The 17,002-nt window shown below is 44.2% G+C and overlaps 2 protein-coding genes across 6 annotated transcripts in view; both read right to left on the bottom strand.

Annotated features, from left to right (window-relative positions):
• The window catches only part of LOC310957221 (enhancer of polycomb homolog 1-like), a 36,498-nt gene extending 27,592 nt beyond the window's left edge, over positions 1 to 8,906 (bottom strand). For 3 of the 5 annotated variants that reach the window (XR_014593504.1, XR_014593505.1, XM_083927695.1), the window contains exon 1: positions 2,537 to 2,990. Coding sequence is in view for 2 of the 5 variants with exons in the window: in XM_083927695.1 (XP_083783821.1) it covers positions 2,537 to 2,689 (153 nt within the window). In the remaining 3 variants the exon portion in view is untranslated. Of the gene's footprint in view, positions 1 to 2,536; positions 2,991 to 4,423; positions 4,519 to 8,609 lie in introns of those variants that run through there. The other 2 variants (XM_083927697.1, XM_083927696.1) reach the window with 2 other exon arrangements.
• A 1,761-nt stretch (positions 8,907 to 10,667) lies between these two features.
• Positions 10,668 to 17,002, bottom strand: part of LOC310958054 (integrin beta-1-like) — a 28,071-nt gene continuing 21,736 nt past the window's right edge. The window contains exons 12-16 of the mRNA XM_083928852.1: positions 16,640 to 16,878; positions 16,331 to 16,553; positions 15,391 to 15,623; positions 13,784 to 13,950; positions 10,668 to 12,018 (exon numbers count right to left, since the gene is read on the bottom strand). Of these exons, the coding sequence (XP_083784978.1) occupies positions 11,953 to 12,018; positions 13,784 to 13,950; positions 15,391 to 15,623; positions 16,331 to 16,553; positions 16,640 to 16,878 (928 nt within the window). The 3' untranslated portion in view covers positions 10,668 to 11,952. The remainder of the gene's footprint in view (positions 12,019 to 13,783; positions 13,951 to 15,390; positions 15,624 to 16,330; positions 16,554 to 16,639; positions 16,879 to 17,002) is intronic.

Raw genomic sequence — 17,002 nt, 5'->3', positions numbered from 1 at the left:
GGAGGCTGGTGTTAATTTCCCATGCCGCCCACATACACATCGATACAAAACTGTCAACAGTGAAAGAAAGAGGGGGGAGGGGCAGCTGACAAAGGAAACTTTCAGTTTCACAGCATGTAAGCTGCAGAGACTTTGGACAGGTGACATGCCCTATATTTACACCCAGCGAGGGTACACACTGACTGGCCTGTCAGAATGTCTGTTTGAAAGTGTGTGCGTACAAGAACCGCGTCTGCCAGAGGCAAACAACAGATGCCTGTGGATTCCCACCATGGCACAGACACTGACCTCACTTTCACCCAAACGTAAACACAAGACAAAGTGTCTGGCCCAAAACAAACAAGCCCACGTGCTGAGGGAGTTTCAGCTCTCTCCCTCTCTTCAGCGAAGCCGTGCTGCAGACACACCGCTTGTAAATAACAAAACCATATGTTGGGACTCTGATGATTTTTTTTTTTAAAAAGGCAAGTCCGACTGTTACTGGAAAAACAAAAACGGGATACACAAAGTGAAAGTGCAGTCTTGACAGCGTACAGAAAAGCCAAAACATAAAAGTTGCTCTGTGGTCCAAGATCAACAGCTCTTTAGCAGAGTCAGGAAGTACAGGGATACCGCACAGTCACCCCGCAGACCACACAACACTGAGCGGGTAGCCAAAGTGGTTGAACGCTTAGTGGGTCAAACATATTCCCAAGAGAACCAAACACTCTCCTGTGCAGACCAGTGGAGCGAAGGATCAGGAATGCGAAACTAAAATACATAAACGTCCCGTACAATAACTCAAAAACACCATTTCTTAAGTGCTGACAGTCAAAAACAAAACAAACACAAGCAACAGTCTCTACCAACAGCGATTCAAATCAGACACTGCTATTCAGAACACACAGCTCCACACACAGGAGGGGTTGGCATGCAGCAGACACTGGCCTACCTCTTATGATAATATGACTGTTACATAACCGAGGCACTCCAGCGGAGCAGAACACAGACTTTGAAGTGACCCCCTGCCCTGATCTCCTCCTGAGCGCCACGTGCCACTGGTCTACCAGCCTGCTGTGCCATCTGACACACTGAACCCCTGACACTGAGACACTGCGAGAGCTGGGAGGAGGAGTGACTGAAACGTACTGAATAATAACAGTGTTAACAGTGTTCACCAGGGATGTCTGTAGAGATAGTCCCCATTTACGTGCACATTTATTTAACACATCAGTCAAGACTGCTGGCTCAGACAGCTATGAAAACAATACTCTTGGAGAAGACTATATCTTGGTCAGAGGACCCAGAATATGATGATAATGATAATAATGAAAGAGATGATAGGACAGATTTCCCACAGGGTGTGTCTAGTTTATAAAGCCCTAACTATATCCTAAAGATAACCACAACACCAGCATAACCAAGAGCTGGAAGCAGGCGTTTTTTATTTTATTTACCTGCCTCAGTGACAAGTGCATCCCTGAAACTCAATAACGCACACAATAACATTGTTTCTCTTGCCAAATTAACAGTTATAATACTATAAAGTGCCAAAGAATAACAAACTATGTGCAGAAATAGCTGATAGGCTGCAGAGTTTTGGTTTGTTGATATGATTCAAAGTCCTCAAGAGAAAAATCAAAAACGTCAACACTGGGAAACCAGAGAGACGGTTACTGCGGTTACAACCCAGAGTAATCCGTCAACATGGATTCATATTTAAATGTACACGCTCCAGGTTAGTAGTGCAAGACTGGGAGATTAAACGATACATCCCTCTGACTGATACCGGCTGTAAGATTAACTCACTGCACTTACTGTTCAAACAATGCAGTAAGTGAATAACAACAGTGGCATTATAGAAATACAGCCAAGGATCATGAACCACAGCCGCAACCCACAAACAAACATGTAGGGCTGTATCATACTGGAATATCATGGTGCTAATAGTCAACTGTACCCAACTGATACAACATGCACTAATACATATATACATACATATACATGCAGACATATTTAAATGATTAACACACATTATAACGTATTCAAAGACAACAAAAACATGCACCATCCAGTTAAACGAGGACCGAGACGGAGCTGTCCCTCAGTGCATTGCAGCAGTGTTGACATTTGTGCCTGGTGGTAGCACAGCTCTACCTAAGTCCCTATAGCTCCCCCTTGCCCTGGTCCTTTGCAATTACGCCAACACAAGGCCCCGTCCTGACAGACGAGACAAAATGTCGGAATTGCTTAAGTCACATGACTCCTTTGTACTCGGAAAATACCCTCACGCACAAATAAGCCGGCCGAACCGGGTCATTTTATCCTTTACGGACACCGTGACTCCCCGAGTTACCCGAACATGTGCCACAGTCTCACATTTGTGCCATTTGCAACAGATTTCCGTCGTGTTTCTGCTCAGAAAAGTGGCGGCCATTTTGTGAAAGCTTGCGCAGAAAAAAAAAAAAAAAAGAGGGACGCCTCTGATCACATCAAAATAAAAAAAAAAATAACCCAAAAGCATATATTTTGACATTTCGGACGGTTAAAAGCATACCGACTCCTCTTCTTTCTCCATCCCCGTGGGCATCTGCGGCACAGCCCGGTTAATGGATGCATATTCGTGTAGGTCGGGTAAATCCTCACAACGGAAGACGGGTAGTGGCTTGGAAGCGTCCAGCGCCCGTGCCCGAAACGACAATTTACTCATTTTTTCACAATACGAGATGCAATATAAATCTATCGGATCTCCTAATAGTCACCGCGGTACCGGGTGGAGCTTTCATGGATGTTTCTGTGCGGTTGTCTCTACTCTAACGTGCGAATGGTGGTAGCTTGTATTTAGGGCGTCGCCAACGGAGCCGGGGGAAGGCCCGGATCTCGGTCGCTCTCTCTCGGACTGTTTTTTTCCGACGCTCCGCTCCCTATCGTTGGTTCAGTGCGCCATGGACAACATGGCGGACATTTAAAAGTCTTTTGCTCGGTTTCGCTCGGAGTGGTCCAACCCCCAGTTCGCGGACCGACCATTCCCACACGATCCCGAGCGCTTGCGCGTTGCGGGGGTGGGGGGAAGGGGGACAGATCTCGCGAACTAAACTCCTCTGCACACATGCACATCAATTATTGAAATTACCATTAGGCATGGCCGACATGTATACAGCGAGAGAGAGAGAGAGAAATCATGGATTATACATTAATAAAAACATCTAAATTAAATAAAAAATACACAGAATAAACGACTAGAAAGGGGGGAATAAAGAAGTATTATGTCCATTACTTATATTCAACTGCTAGATGAAAATTAACAACATAAGCCGAAATAAAATCATATTTTTTATTTAATGAGCTCACGTCTATAACAAAAAAATGATAATTTATGTCATGAAATTGTGTCAAAATTGCAGCAGGACAACATTTGGTGTTTCTAAGACTTATTGACTGTAGAGTCCACATTTGAATATTTAACTTCAATACATTAAAAACATTAAAGCAAACGTCTTAAATCAAGAGAAATAAAAGCTCAGATAAGTTTAGTGTGTTTAACTTTTATTCATTCCCTGATGTTATAATGATATTAAAATTGGTGCTGCCTGGTGTAATATAGCAGGCCACCCTTAGGAAAATACAGTTTAACTACACTCAAATTATATCAGTACATTATTTTGAGCAATTAAGTAAAATTCCCAGATTGTTATTACGTCTCTCAGATTTAGTAAAAAATACTTTTCTACTCTGAAGATTTCCTTTATGGTTAAATGCAAAACTGGAACAAATTCTTATCAGGTGTATAATCAGTTCAGTTTATTTTCAGACAGACATTTCATGACAAACACAAAAATAAATGTATACGTCTGAAAAAAGGGAATAGGCAGAAGCTAAAGCCTTAAATAGATAAACTTATGTAGCTGCTACACACAGGTCAAAAAGAAAATGTCTAATAATTAATGTATTGCTGCTGTCAGCAAACACAAACAACATATGTTTGAATAATGTTCCTCTTGAGGACAGTTTTAAAGTGAATTAATGTTCTGCAGTCTTTTAAATCTATTGCCAAATCGTTCCAAACATTCACTCCAACATATAAGATGTCCACACTTTCCACTTCAGGCCAATGCCAAACACACACGCATGTCAAACACCACAGAAGTAGCTGTTCCTGCTAACCACGTACACCAAACCTCATCAATCACCAGTCATCCTACAACTGCAAAATGTTTGGTGAAAAGCTTCATGGCAACATTTTCAACCGCCTGAACAATGTCGCCCTCTCCTGGTGTGACACGCAAATGATCTGACTCCCAGGACACCGACGTGTCTGTTTGAATGAGTTACAAAGACACACCGCACGCTTCATTTGCAGAATATCTGTATCTGATGGTTGTGTTTTAAATGCGCACAATGTTCGACGAGGTCAGAATGCTATTTTACGAGTCATTAAAAGCACCTTACCTGTTGGAGACATCCGGTTTAGCCAGGGTCCACCCAGAGGAACAGGGGTTCGCCTTTCATCCTAAAATCCACAGACTGCATCATGAGAACCTGAGAGCAGATTGATGGGGACCAGAAAAAAAAAAAAATTTAGCCAAAATGATGTACAAACCCACTGACACACGAGTCTGATCAACAGAAAGAACCTCAACTTGGATTCAGTTCATTAGTCCACCACCTGGCTCTAATTGTCAGCAGTGCAGCCCGGTCAAACCCTCACACCTGGGTCATCGCTAAATGGACTCTTGTGTGGAGTGAATTCCTTAAAGCAGCTTTAATTTGTTCGCAGCCACCAGCAACGGGACTGCATTTTCACTTCAAATGTATCCATCCCTCCTTGATCTTAGTATCATTTAAGTTTCACCGTTTCAGTCGGCAATGTTGCAAAACACGAGGGCAGGAGGCACGCACACACACGCAAACACACACCGTATGATGCCAATTAAGAAACTTGTTCTGGAAGACAGAGAAGTCGACACAAAAACAGGCAAACAGGAAACCCGGGGAGAAGAGGGGACCAGTACAGCAGAGGACCCTAGCTGTATTCAAACTTGGGACTAGAACTGCAAAGATGAGTCGACTTTGATCAACAGAGAAATAATCAATATATTGGTGATGGATTCCCCTTTAAAGCCATTTTTTCATGCTTAAATAGCAGAAAATGCTCTTTTCAGCCTCTGATAGAGATAGCCTCCACTGTCATTGCACAGGGCACAGTACAGTATAGACCCAGACATCGGCCAGCCAATGTTTAAGCCCATATTTGGGCCGATGCGTTTGACGCTAGTTTTTTATTATTATTTACAGCCGTCCACAGGCAGCTCCGTGTCGCTGGAGATGCCTTTTTTAAGTTCGTTAAATGTTTTTTTTAAATTTGTAACATTTGTTTTCATCATTGTGTTATTTTTATGATGTAAATTGAGGGAGCAAAAGTTGTATCGGCTCAAGAAAATCAGCAGTCCGTATCGGCCAAGGCTGATTGAAAAAAAATTAAATAACTTCTATGTGCCCAGCGACAGACTGGCGTCCTGTCCAGGGTGTACCCCGCCTCATGCCCGATGTCAGCTGAGATCGGCTAGGATTTTTTCATGTTTTTCCTGGAATATTATTGACCAAACGATTAATCAAAAATTGAAATCAGTAGATTCATTGATGATGGAAATGACCCTTCGTTTCAGCCGAATTGGGAGAGATATGGGTTACATCTGAACCCCAGGCCGACGTGAAAAGCCAACATCTTGACAGCTAGATTGCCATAACATTTGGTAGGACGAGGTGTAATAACTTTGGTGAAAATTGTCCTGCAAATACCTGCAAAACTAATGACGTTCTCATCTTCCGGTAAACTTTGGGTTAAATTAGTAAATGTTAGCATGCTAACACAGTGAACACGGACACCATAAGTGCTACACTTCAGCATCTTAGCACTGGAAAAGAGTGCTCCATAGATGACGTATGTTTGTCCAACCTGAAGTTAGCATCGCCCTGGTTCCCTTTACAGAAAGTCAACGGGATCTTTCCATTGGATTTTGGATGATTGCAGAAATCAGCTCTGTGGTGAGAAAAGGTTGATACTTACAGGTTTGGTTCAGCAAGATAATCGTCACAAATGAACACCACTTTTATGATTTCTAAAGTGTAATGATTATGTTAGGCGATAATCTACACTACCCACTAGCTTCCAGCTGACTTCTCTTGCACGGCGCGATGATGTTTGTAGTCTCATTTAGCCACTTGTTAGCAACCACCTTTTTACAAACACAAAATTCAAGATTCACGAGTTTCAGATCATTGTCCTGCTGCTTAACCCGAGTGCACTTGAGCTTAAGATCTCACACTGATGGTTCCATCAATTACAGCAAGAGGTCCAGGTCCTGAAGCAGCAAAAAAGCCCCAGAGCATCACTACCACCACCATGTTTGACTGTCGCTGTGATGTTCTTCTTCTGAAACGCTGTGTTAGTTTTACTCCAGATGTAACAGGACGCACACCTTCCAAAAAGTTCCACTTTTGACTCGTTAGTCCACAGAAGATTTGCCCAAAAGTCTAGATGATGATGAAAGATGTTTTAGGCAAATGTGAGACGAGCCAGTGTGTTCTTTTTGGTCAGCAGTGGTTTTATCCTTTGTACTCTCCAATGGATGCCATGTTGCCCCGTCTCTTTCAAATTTCGGATTCACAAACACTGACCTTAACTGAGGCAAGTGAGGCCTGCAGTGCTTTACGTGCTGTTCTGGGTTCTTTTGTGACCTCCTGGATGAGTCGTCGATGTGTTCTTGGAGGTATTTTGGCAGGCCGGACACTAGTGGGAATGTTCACCGCTTTTCCATGTTTTCTCCATTTGTGCATAACGGCTCTTACTGTGGTTCACTGGAGTCCCAAAGTCTTATGCCGCATCGAGACCGGATGAGATAGACGCAATGAAATCGCAAGAAAAGCAAGTAACGGGCTGCTTGATCATATTTGGGCCGCCGCGTCAATGACATCGCCTACGCGATGATGATGATGGTATCGACAGCCTTTTTCCCCTTAATAAATGAAATCATCAATTAAAAATTGCATTTTGTATTTACACAGGTTATCCTCGTCTGATATTAAAATTTGGTGATGGAGCGTGAGTTTGGCTGGAGAATCGGAGCAGCGGGGGCGGTGTTGCAGTCGCTCTACCGCACCGTTGTGACAAAAAGAGAGCTGAGCCGGAAGGCAAAGCTCTCGATCTACCGGTCAATCTTGGTTCCTACCCTCAACTGTGGTCATGAAAGCTGGGTCATGACCGAAAGAACGAGGTCGCGGGTACAAGCGGCCGAAATGTGTTTTCTCAGGAGGGGGGCTTGAGTCTCCCTTAGAGAGAGGGGGAGAAGTTCAGCATCCGTGAGGAACTCAGAGTAGAGCCGCTGCTCCTTTGCGTTGAAAGGAGCCAGTTGAGGTGGTTCAGGATCATCTAGTAAGGATGAACCCTGGGCGCCTCCCTAGGGAGGTGTTCCAGGCAGGTCCAGCTGGGAGGAGGCCTCGGGGAAGACCCAGGACCAGGTGGAGAGATTAGATCTCCACACTGGCCTGGGAACGCCTCGGGATCCCCCAGTTAGAGCTGGTTAATGTGGCCCGGGAAAGGGAAGTTTGGGGTCCCCTGCTAAAGCTGCTGCCCCCACGACCCGACCCCGGATAAGCGGATGAAGATGAGATGAGATGAGATGAGATATTAAAATCTGCTTGATGGTCCGAAACATGTAAGTGTGACCCAAAAAAAAGCAAGAACAGAAGAAATCTGTAGGAGGGCAAATACTTTTCCACGCCCCTGCACTTTGTGCTAACCTACAAATGCCCCGTGTGGGTGGGGTTTGTCCCACAATAAAGTCTTTACACAACCACAGGAAATCATATGCATTGTATTTTTCTGATCTACAGCTTACCTGTGTATCAAACTCTACCCATTTGGTATTCTGAGCAGAAAAAATATATATAATATTAAACTACAACCACTACCAGACACCATGAGGAAGCTCTATCCCTGGTTGGGTGCTGCTTTTCCCAACCTCATCTTTAAAAAAGGGAGGATTTCCAAAGTCTTCCCCCCGTTTGACTCCATATGGGGGTCCACTGTGGGTTACAGCAATGTAATGCAGGTGAAATAAGGGGTTCTGACCAGTGCAGGCCAGGGCTAAGCAGTTCCCTGACACACCACAGACACATGCCTGGCACTGTTCAGCCACACACCCTAAGCCCGTGATCCAACAATGTTACCTCTCCAACCAAGATGAGGAAAAACCCTGATGTGAAATCGGTCAAAATGATCCTGGGTGCCCTCATCGACCCCCCCCACCCCCGCCTCCTGCTGCTGTTTTCTCTTCCTGTCGCCAGATCAGCTCTCAGACAGTATAGTTTAACCATTAATGTAACAGTTAGTGAACTAGATGCGTGTCCTATCCAATAAAAACACATTGGGCTTAATCTATCGATATCACAAGCCTCCTTGCACCGAGGGCCGACGAGGTGATGAGGAACTTAACCGTCGGTGCTGACTCGCATCCAGGAATTTGATTGCGCGTATGAAATCATCCGATGCCAGAAAACAGTGTTCACGACGGGCCTTTCTGGCGACCGTCGACTCTCAAGTTCCCAAATCATCACAAGACGATACTCACCGAGTCGGTGGTCGGGGCCACGTCGGGGATTTCAGAGACAGACGGGAAACATTTCTGCCTTCAGTCACAAGTTTAAAAAAAAAAAAAAAACGCCAGGCAACACGACGCAGCTAGCAAGAGAGGAAACAACTACCGTAACACTAACGTTAGCAACGGCTACTTGTTCCAGTTGGTTTTAAATGATAAATAAATAACAGAGGCGGTGAGCCGGTATCCTGACAGGAAGGGCCGCTGTCCGCTCTACAGCCTCCCCGGCAAACTGCGTTTCTCGGTGGGTGAAAAGTGTGTTTTCCTGTCGATGCAAAGCAGCCTGAAACTAGAGAGGTGGACACCAAAGTGCCACTGTTGGGGGTTAACAACTTTGCTGTGAAACGCGGCCTGTGATTGGACAGCCGGAGCCACCAATCACCTGCCGAGAGCCCCGGGCCCGGAGCGTCACGTTCCACAGGGGATGGGACGCAACGTGATTGGCTGATACTGTCACGAGGAGGGCTGGGCTCGAGCTCTCGGCTGCGTCTCGTTTTTAAGCCTTTAAAGTCATATTTTATTATTTATTTTTTTTACATGTAGCATCTTTTATTTGTTGTTATAGCCCAGGAGTCGATTTAAATTTGATCCGAATTTTATTTTATTTTTTTTAATACGAAGTGTCGTCACAGATCAAATCAAAATGTACGTGTTTGCACTAAATCTATTGTTTACAGCTACATTTTTGTTTTTTGTTTTAAATAACTGAGGCATAATTCAAAGCTAGGGGGAGAAGTTCAGCCATCCGTGAGGAACTCGGAGTAGAGCCGCTGCTCCTTTGCGCTGAAAGGAGCCAGTTGAGGTGGTTCAGGATCATCTAGTAAGGATGAACCCTGGGCGCCTCCCTAGGGAGGTGTTCCAGGCACGTCCAGCTGGGAGGAGGCCTCGGGGAAGACCCAGGACCAGGTGGAGAGATTATATCTCCACACTGGCCTGGGAACGCCTCAGGATCCCCCAGTTAGAGCTGGTTAATGTGGCCCGGGAAAGGGAAGTTTGGGGTCCCCTGCTAAAGCTGCTGCCCCCGCGACCGGACCCCGGATAAGAGGCTGAAGATGAGATGAGATGAGATAATTCAAAGCACACTGAGGTATAACTCAGGCTTAACAGATCGATCATTTAATTTTTGGAAGCCCTTTTTTCATTGGTCACCTGACTGAGCTGCACCCTTTTCAGCTCAGTCTCATCTCATCTTCATCTTCTTATCCGGGGTCGGGTCGCGGGGGCAGCAGCTTTAGCAGGGGACCCCAAACTTCCCTTTCCCGGGCCACATTAACCAGCTCTAACTGGGGGATCCTGAGGCGTTCCCAGGCCAGTGTGGAGATCTAATCTCTCCACCTGGTCCTGGGTCTTCCCCGAGGCCTCCTCCCAGCTGGACGTGCCTGGAACACCTCCCTAGGGAGGAGCCCAGGGTTCATCCTTACTAGATGATCCTGAACCACCTCAGCTCTGTATCCTGTATAATTGTATTATGCAAATTCAGTGGGGGTAAAACAGAACCAACACTTTACTTCATGATGGTTTGTTTGAAAAAGACAAACCTCAGAACACAAATTGCTTTACAAAGTGTTTCTGCTTATGCAAGTTATTTAAAAAAAGACTATGCGTGCATGTGTGTGTGTGTGCGTGTGTATACTATATGCATTTTCCTGTTCCTTTGATACATGATTTGCTTAAAAGGAGTAGGCATTATAAGCAAGAGCATCAGCCTACACCTGTTTCAGGCTGTCGATGTGATGTGATATATGTGATTTGTTAATGTTTTTGTCGTTGAAAGTCAGCCTGAAATAAACTTTAAACTTAGCAACGGACATCTTTAAGTGCTAAAATATTAATAGTTGTGTGAACCTTTAGCAAAAACTCTTCCAACACTTCATCGGGCCGACTAATTTGCTTCCATTTGTCAGGATGAGGAGGGCGTTAATCATTAACCCTTGATAACAGGCCTCCATGTAGCACTAGCAATGGAGACACACACACAGCAAATCCACAAAATAGCAATAACACAAAGACATTTTTACCAATATAGGGGTCAATTGTTTTCAATGTTTATTCAATAAATAATTTCAGAAATACAGAATTGCAAATGTGAATGTGTGGATTTTTTGTTTTTTGTTAAAAAAGGCACTTAAAAACAACGGTGACAGGTGTAACCTTCTTTTTCTTTATAAAAACCAAACGTCCTAGAGAGCTAGAACTCACTTCCCTTACCCCCCCCCCCCCGCGTCTTTACCACGTTATCGTCATTCCCATTTCTTTTCAATAAAAAAAACGTTTGATCGAGGCACCACACAAAAGAGTTGGGTGGAATTACTGACAATGGAAAAAAAAGTAGGACCCTTCCCCCAATTCATATCCTACGAATAAGACAACGCGTTTCAATAAAAGCTAATTTAGTATGAAAATAAGGCAGGTTCGCGTGTATTTGGCATCGCTGTGAAGAATTAAGGACCTGAGTTGGCTTTAAAATGAAGCGAGTTAAACCTGGAGCCAAACAGTAACACCACGCCGACGTCCTCTAATCTAGAAAGGCAGCTCTAGAGAAAAGATCTCTTCTAGTCCAAAGATACATTTCAGTTGATTGTTCAGATGGATTAAGTCACTAAGATAAGACACATTAACGCCTTCAATCCTCTTCTGTGAATACATATATGGCTTAACACAGACACCAAAACATACTGTACACGTTTCATTGCTAGCGCACAATGCCAACCGGTGCCACGTTGGAAGAGTTTCCATCCAAAGAGACATTTAAAAAGAGTTTTCTTCTCAGTCAAAATGCTCAAAGACGCGAGAGGACCGCGGCTCACCTGTGTATTAAACAGGGACTGATAGACTGCCACACACTCAACATTGTATGCCCAGTTATTTGGAAAGGAACGCTTCGTCTGTTGCCCATTATCAACGTCCGATTCAACGCTCGACAAAACCCCGATGGCTTGATGGTTCTTTTAAAAAAGGCACAGCTAGGCTTTACGTTACCTTGCCCGTCCCGTGGCGGAAAAACTACCAATCGGTTCAACGCGTTCTCTCAAGTTCCGCAGAGGCACAAAAAAAAACAACAACAAAAAAACCCACATTTATACAGACTGTACACATTTCAGATGATGCATAGAAAATAAAAAAACAAGTTAATACAACAAACCGAAATAGTGGCAAAATGCATTGCTATCATTTGGTGACTACGACGAAACAAAACAACAAAAACAACAAACGAACAAACAGTGAGAGCGTTATAAAAACCCGCCCCCCCCCCTCCCCTCGCCCCGGCCCGTGTTCTTTTCCATACAGTGTTGTCACAAGGAAAGGCGAAGCTCCATCATTTGCCCTCGTACTTTGGATTGACGACAGTTGTAACGGCACTTTTGTAGATGGGATTCTCGCCCTGAGAGACAGAGAACAACCAGAGTGAGTACGACAGTTGTGAACTTTAAGGAATAATGTCAACAAATCATGTTAATGCTGTCAAACCCTGGTGTTTGTGTCGTTACAATAACGCCGTTTCCATCCCTGAAAGCGCAGTTTTTAGAGTGACGTGGCGAACGAGAAAAGCCAGCAATGAGCGTGTGGCTGCACTGGAGCTGTGAATGGTTTGACACTGTTGCCGTGGTTTCAGCAGTTTTGAGTCCGACTGCTGCAGTCGACTGTCAGGTTTCAGACTGCCATTCTGTCCATTGTAATATACAATCTGCAAATGACTTTGTTTGTTACCAAGTATTAACGGATTTGTGTTGTGGGAATGTGGTCACTCACATCAAGGAAAAGGCCCAACATCACACCAACATTAGTAACTGTAAACAGCTACCAGCTGTAGTTAAGCATGCTATTCCACAACATGCAGTCACCGAACCTTTTTACTTCACTGCGCTTCACATATAAAAAGCCAGTCAAGGTGTAAAACTGCAATCCGCACACAGAAAAGTACATGCAAGTGCAACAGGCGGTACAAACTTTGACCTAAAGAGAAGTGCCTTTGTTCCCATAGCTGGGGTTCTGGAACTGGTTAATGGGACTCTTGTAAATGGGGTTCCCTTGCTAACACGGAGAAGGAAGAGATGAAAGGGACAAACGGAAGAAAAAGGATATGAAGAGAAGCAGGAAACAGCAGTGGAAGGACCGACACTAAAGTCTGAAGGAAAAGGTTCAGCACCGAGCACAAAAGGTCAGAAAGTAACTAATTATTGTTGTGATGTCGTGCTATGTTTTCTTCTGTTTCCATCTCTAACACGCCAGTAACAGTACGTCCTCCTGTAAACAGTACCAGTGAAAATTCCCACCCAGATTCCCTTTATTTTGAACGCATGTTGTAGTAAGTGATTGGCATCTTTTTGTTTTTGTAAGTAACTAAGTAGAGTAAAAAACTGGCTCAAGCTAAAAATAAATAAATAAAAAAACATCATTTGAAGCACGTGCTTTCTTGCTTCATCATGTTTGTCAAAACAAAAGTAACCATCAAGTTACTTTTTACCATAAAGTACCTCTAAAATGTATCTCCTTTCCTCTATTTAAATAATAAAGTTACACAGTATTTCCACGGTTAAGTCCCCACAGACACTGCCTGTGATGAGTGTTTGTTCCCTCCCGTCAGGCTATAAACACTGCTGCTGTGACAACCCCACACTGGTGGAGCTTTCCATCAACGGTCCCCCGGCGGTCCTTCCTCTTTCTCGGCTTCATCCCCTTTTATGGTCATGCAGTTGTACCGTGTGGACAGTGAGAGGCAGCACTGTGAGCAGAGGGGGAGGCCTCTTCCTTAGCAGATGCAGACTAAACCAAACTGCAGAGCTGAGGTTGATCGAGGACAGAGTGAGGACCGCAGAGCTGGAGGTTCACTCTGAATCTACCTCACTCTGGTTAAAACAAACATGCTGGTTACGTCACGTTTGACTTTAGAATGTACTTCCTCACATCCACAAATGCTCTGGAGAAACCGGCTATGTGGTGCTCAGTTTAAGAGCTTCAAAGTCCGAAAATGATTCTAACGCAATTATTTTCCTATTTACGGATAATGCAATTATTATCTCCCTAAGTAAACGTCCTAATCTTATTGCAGATATAAATTATGCTTATAGAAACTGGAATAAAGCTCGCTGGAAGGCTTCAAGCCACCTCGACGTATGGCTCCAGGTGCTCTGGTGTGACCGACTCACCGTGTCCCACTTGGCATTCATCTTCTCCTTCTCAAACTTGGCGAACTCTCGGCGGTCGTGGATGATCATGAGCAGCTTCCAGATGAGCAGCAGGGCGAGGCCGATCAGCACAATGCCTGCTACCACGCCCGCCACGATGGGGATGATGTCAGGTCCAGCCGGGCACTCTGTAACAGGGGAAACAAATGAAAATACATTCCTGAACTTCAGAGAAATGATGTTAAACAACAAGGGAGCCCACAGATTCGACTCAACCAGTTCTATACAGTCTGTTGTTGGTCGTTTACAGACCGACGCTTCCCATGAAACAGAATGAGAGTGTGGAAGCGCCGATGCTCTTTTGGCTTCACCCGTCAAAACTACATTTGTGATGAAGGGGAACAAACCAGTGATGACGTAGAAGCTTTAATAGACTGTAACCGTGAAATAAACTAGCTATTTAGTGAGGGTTCAACTAAATACAAACGAAGTTTTGAAATAGGTATACTTTTGTAATTTTCTGATCTGATTTTGATGATTTTATTCCCCTTTGAAGACCAGAATTAATCCATAATAAGGGACAAAAACAGGAGTTAAAATGAAATTCCGGGTCTTTTTCGGCAAATTTGCTCATCAAATAAGCCATCGAGACAATTTTTTTCATGTAACAACTATTAATGGAGATATCCTGGAAAGTACCTAACAGTCGCAGGCAAGAAGCACTGGCCGAGGCCCAGGCAGTGTGAGTACAAAGGGGCTGGCAAGCGGGGGGAGAGGGAGGGGGGGACAAGTACCCTAAAGCATGGGGCGCGGTGCGGACGGACAGTGAGTGCACCCTAAGAAACCTGCATCCAGGCTGAAATTCACTGTGGTGTTCTGAGCAAAGGAAGTCCACCAGCCCCTAATTTACTAATTCTACTGAAACACTGCAGCGCTGTGCTGTCTGACAGAATCATCTAATGTGTGTAGAGGTCTCTGTGGTTGTACTGCAGCACACTGGTCATTTTTTAAAGATAAACACGGTTTATGGCCGCATGTAATGCCAATGCTCACAGAGCGGACTGTCAAGCTCAAAACATGGTATATGGGACAGCCCTGGTTTTACTTAGGAAAAACAAAAACACAGCAATAAGGCTGGCGTTAATATTAATAATAAGATATCATCATACTATCACCATTTTCACTACCACCACTACTTCTGATTCATGTATTAAGGGGAGAAATCCAAACCAAGTAAATCTAAAAAAAAAAAAAAAAAAAAAGGGGTGAAACACAAGTTTCCATCTAGTGTCACCAAAAGTGATTGTGTGTATCCTTGACTTTCAGTTATGCTGAATACATTTCTTTCCTCAAAGTTCTTTGGGGAAAAATCTTGCAATCATTTCTGCTAGCTGTTCTCTTCTTCTTTGCCTTCTGCTGGTGCATTGCTGTGTTACTTGGCACGTAAACAACCGGCAGGACTGTGTATCACAATCACACGGGAAGAAAAGCACACTGATAAAAACATGGTTCCATAGTGTTACGAGTAGTCAAAACATCCACATGGTACCTTTCACTAAGGATCTTCCAGAGACAATATTAACATAATAACATTTTAATCAAAGCAAAATGTAGCCGTCCAATCGTACCCAGCGCCTCCACCACGTAGACCTCCTTGGTGTCGTTCCTGATGGCGTAGGTGTAGTAGAACCAGCAGTCGTTGGCGTCCCGCTCTTTGCAGTGAGTCAGTGGGAAGCTCTGGTCTGTAGGCTGGGGCAGCTTGAGACGATCCTTCACCTTGATCAGCTGGAAGTAGCTGCAGTCCTGCTCACACGTGTCCTTCTTCTCGCCGGCCTGGAATGCCCGGCACTGAACACAATCTCTGTGAAGACAAAGACGGAGGGTTGATCCAACCTGTGCGTTGTATTCTAGTCATCAGATCATACACTGGTTATAATGTGAGGTGTCTTTGACTTGTTTCTTACCAGTGTCTCTGGATGATTAAGAAAACTGAGGCACCTATAGGCGCGTGTCTTGCCTCCACAAAGCTTTCTTTATTTGGATTTGTCATAATGTATTCACTTGTGTTTTCTGTGAATTTGGTGTCCCAGCATTAAGGCATGACCGCTCTTTCAAATCATTCACACACACACCATGAAATAAAAGCGTGGTGGGGAAATACTGAATCCTTATTTGTTTTATTATAAGTTGATGGTCTTAAAGCTATCAAATTTAAAAACAATAAGGATAAAACATAATGGGATCTGCCCATAATTTCTGCAGATTGTTCATTTTAGACCAAATTGCCTTCAGGATAAAGAAAACCCCCAGCAAAATATATTATATCATAAATGTTGAAACGGACAGATGTAGCACTGATGAAGCACGTTGCAAAACATTTAGATAAAAAGTAGATTAACGCAAAGTCATCCATCTGTAGAGATTCTGTGAATTAAAAGTAGAATTTTAATCACTACTACTTTAAGTCCCTTAGCTTAAATGTTACTTCAGAATATCTGTGACCAGTGGGAACCCTATATTTTAAGATGGCATTTTACATTTTTAGCCAGGACGCCATCTTAGACTCACTTGTGCTCAGGGCAGACGCCAGGGCAGGTGGGACAGATCTCACAGGTTGGACCCTGGAATTTGGAGTTGGTGCATTTGCAGATTCCACATTCACAAGTACCGCGGCCGTTACAGATCTGGCCGTTCTTGGCGAGGCAGGTGGTAGTCTCCAGGGAGCAGTCGCAGGCACTGCCTGTGTAGTTGGCATCACAGATGCACTTCCTGCACTCGCAGCGGCCATGTCCTGGTAAAGCGTAGGAAACAGTTACCACAGAGTTTACATTGAAACAGGTTTCGTTCTTCAAATAATTACAATTCTATCATCCTCACCTCCGCAGAGCTTGTTGTTGGAGCGGTCACAGTTGAAGTTGTCACACTCGCAGTATTTGCCACTGTAGATCTCTGCAGGATTGTCCCGCGTGTTGCATTCACAGGTACCGCAGACGCAGTCACCATTGTTGCTGCAGATATCCGTACCATTGTCTTTTCGGCAGTTGGTATCCAGGTCCTCTGTCCGCACTTCGTCTTTGCTGCACTCGCATTTGCGCCCGATACGTCCATCATTACACCTGACAAAGGAAATAGGAGGTTAACCAAAGTTGACAAGGTCAGCAATACAAAAAAATATACTAGAGTTGGGAAACAAGTACTTTAAGTTAGTAACACTGGTCTGACCTATGGGTGTGGTTATTT

The sequence above is a fragment of the Echiichthys vipera genome (assembly GCF_963691815.1).
Source record: "Echiichthys vipera genome assembly, chromosome: 15".
Classification (NCBI taxonomy): Eukaryota; Metazoa; Chordata; class Actinopteri; order Perciformes; family Trachinidae; genus Echiichthys; species Echiichthys vipera.
Note: the sequence above shows the minus strand (reverse complement) of the source record. Positions and strands in the feature narration are given on the sequence as shown.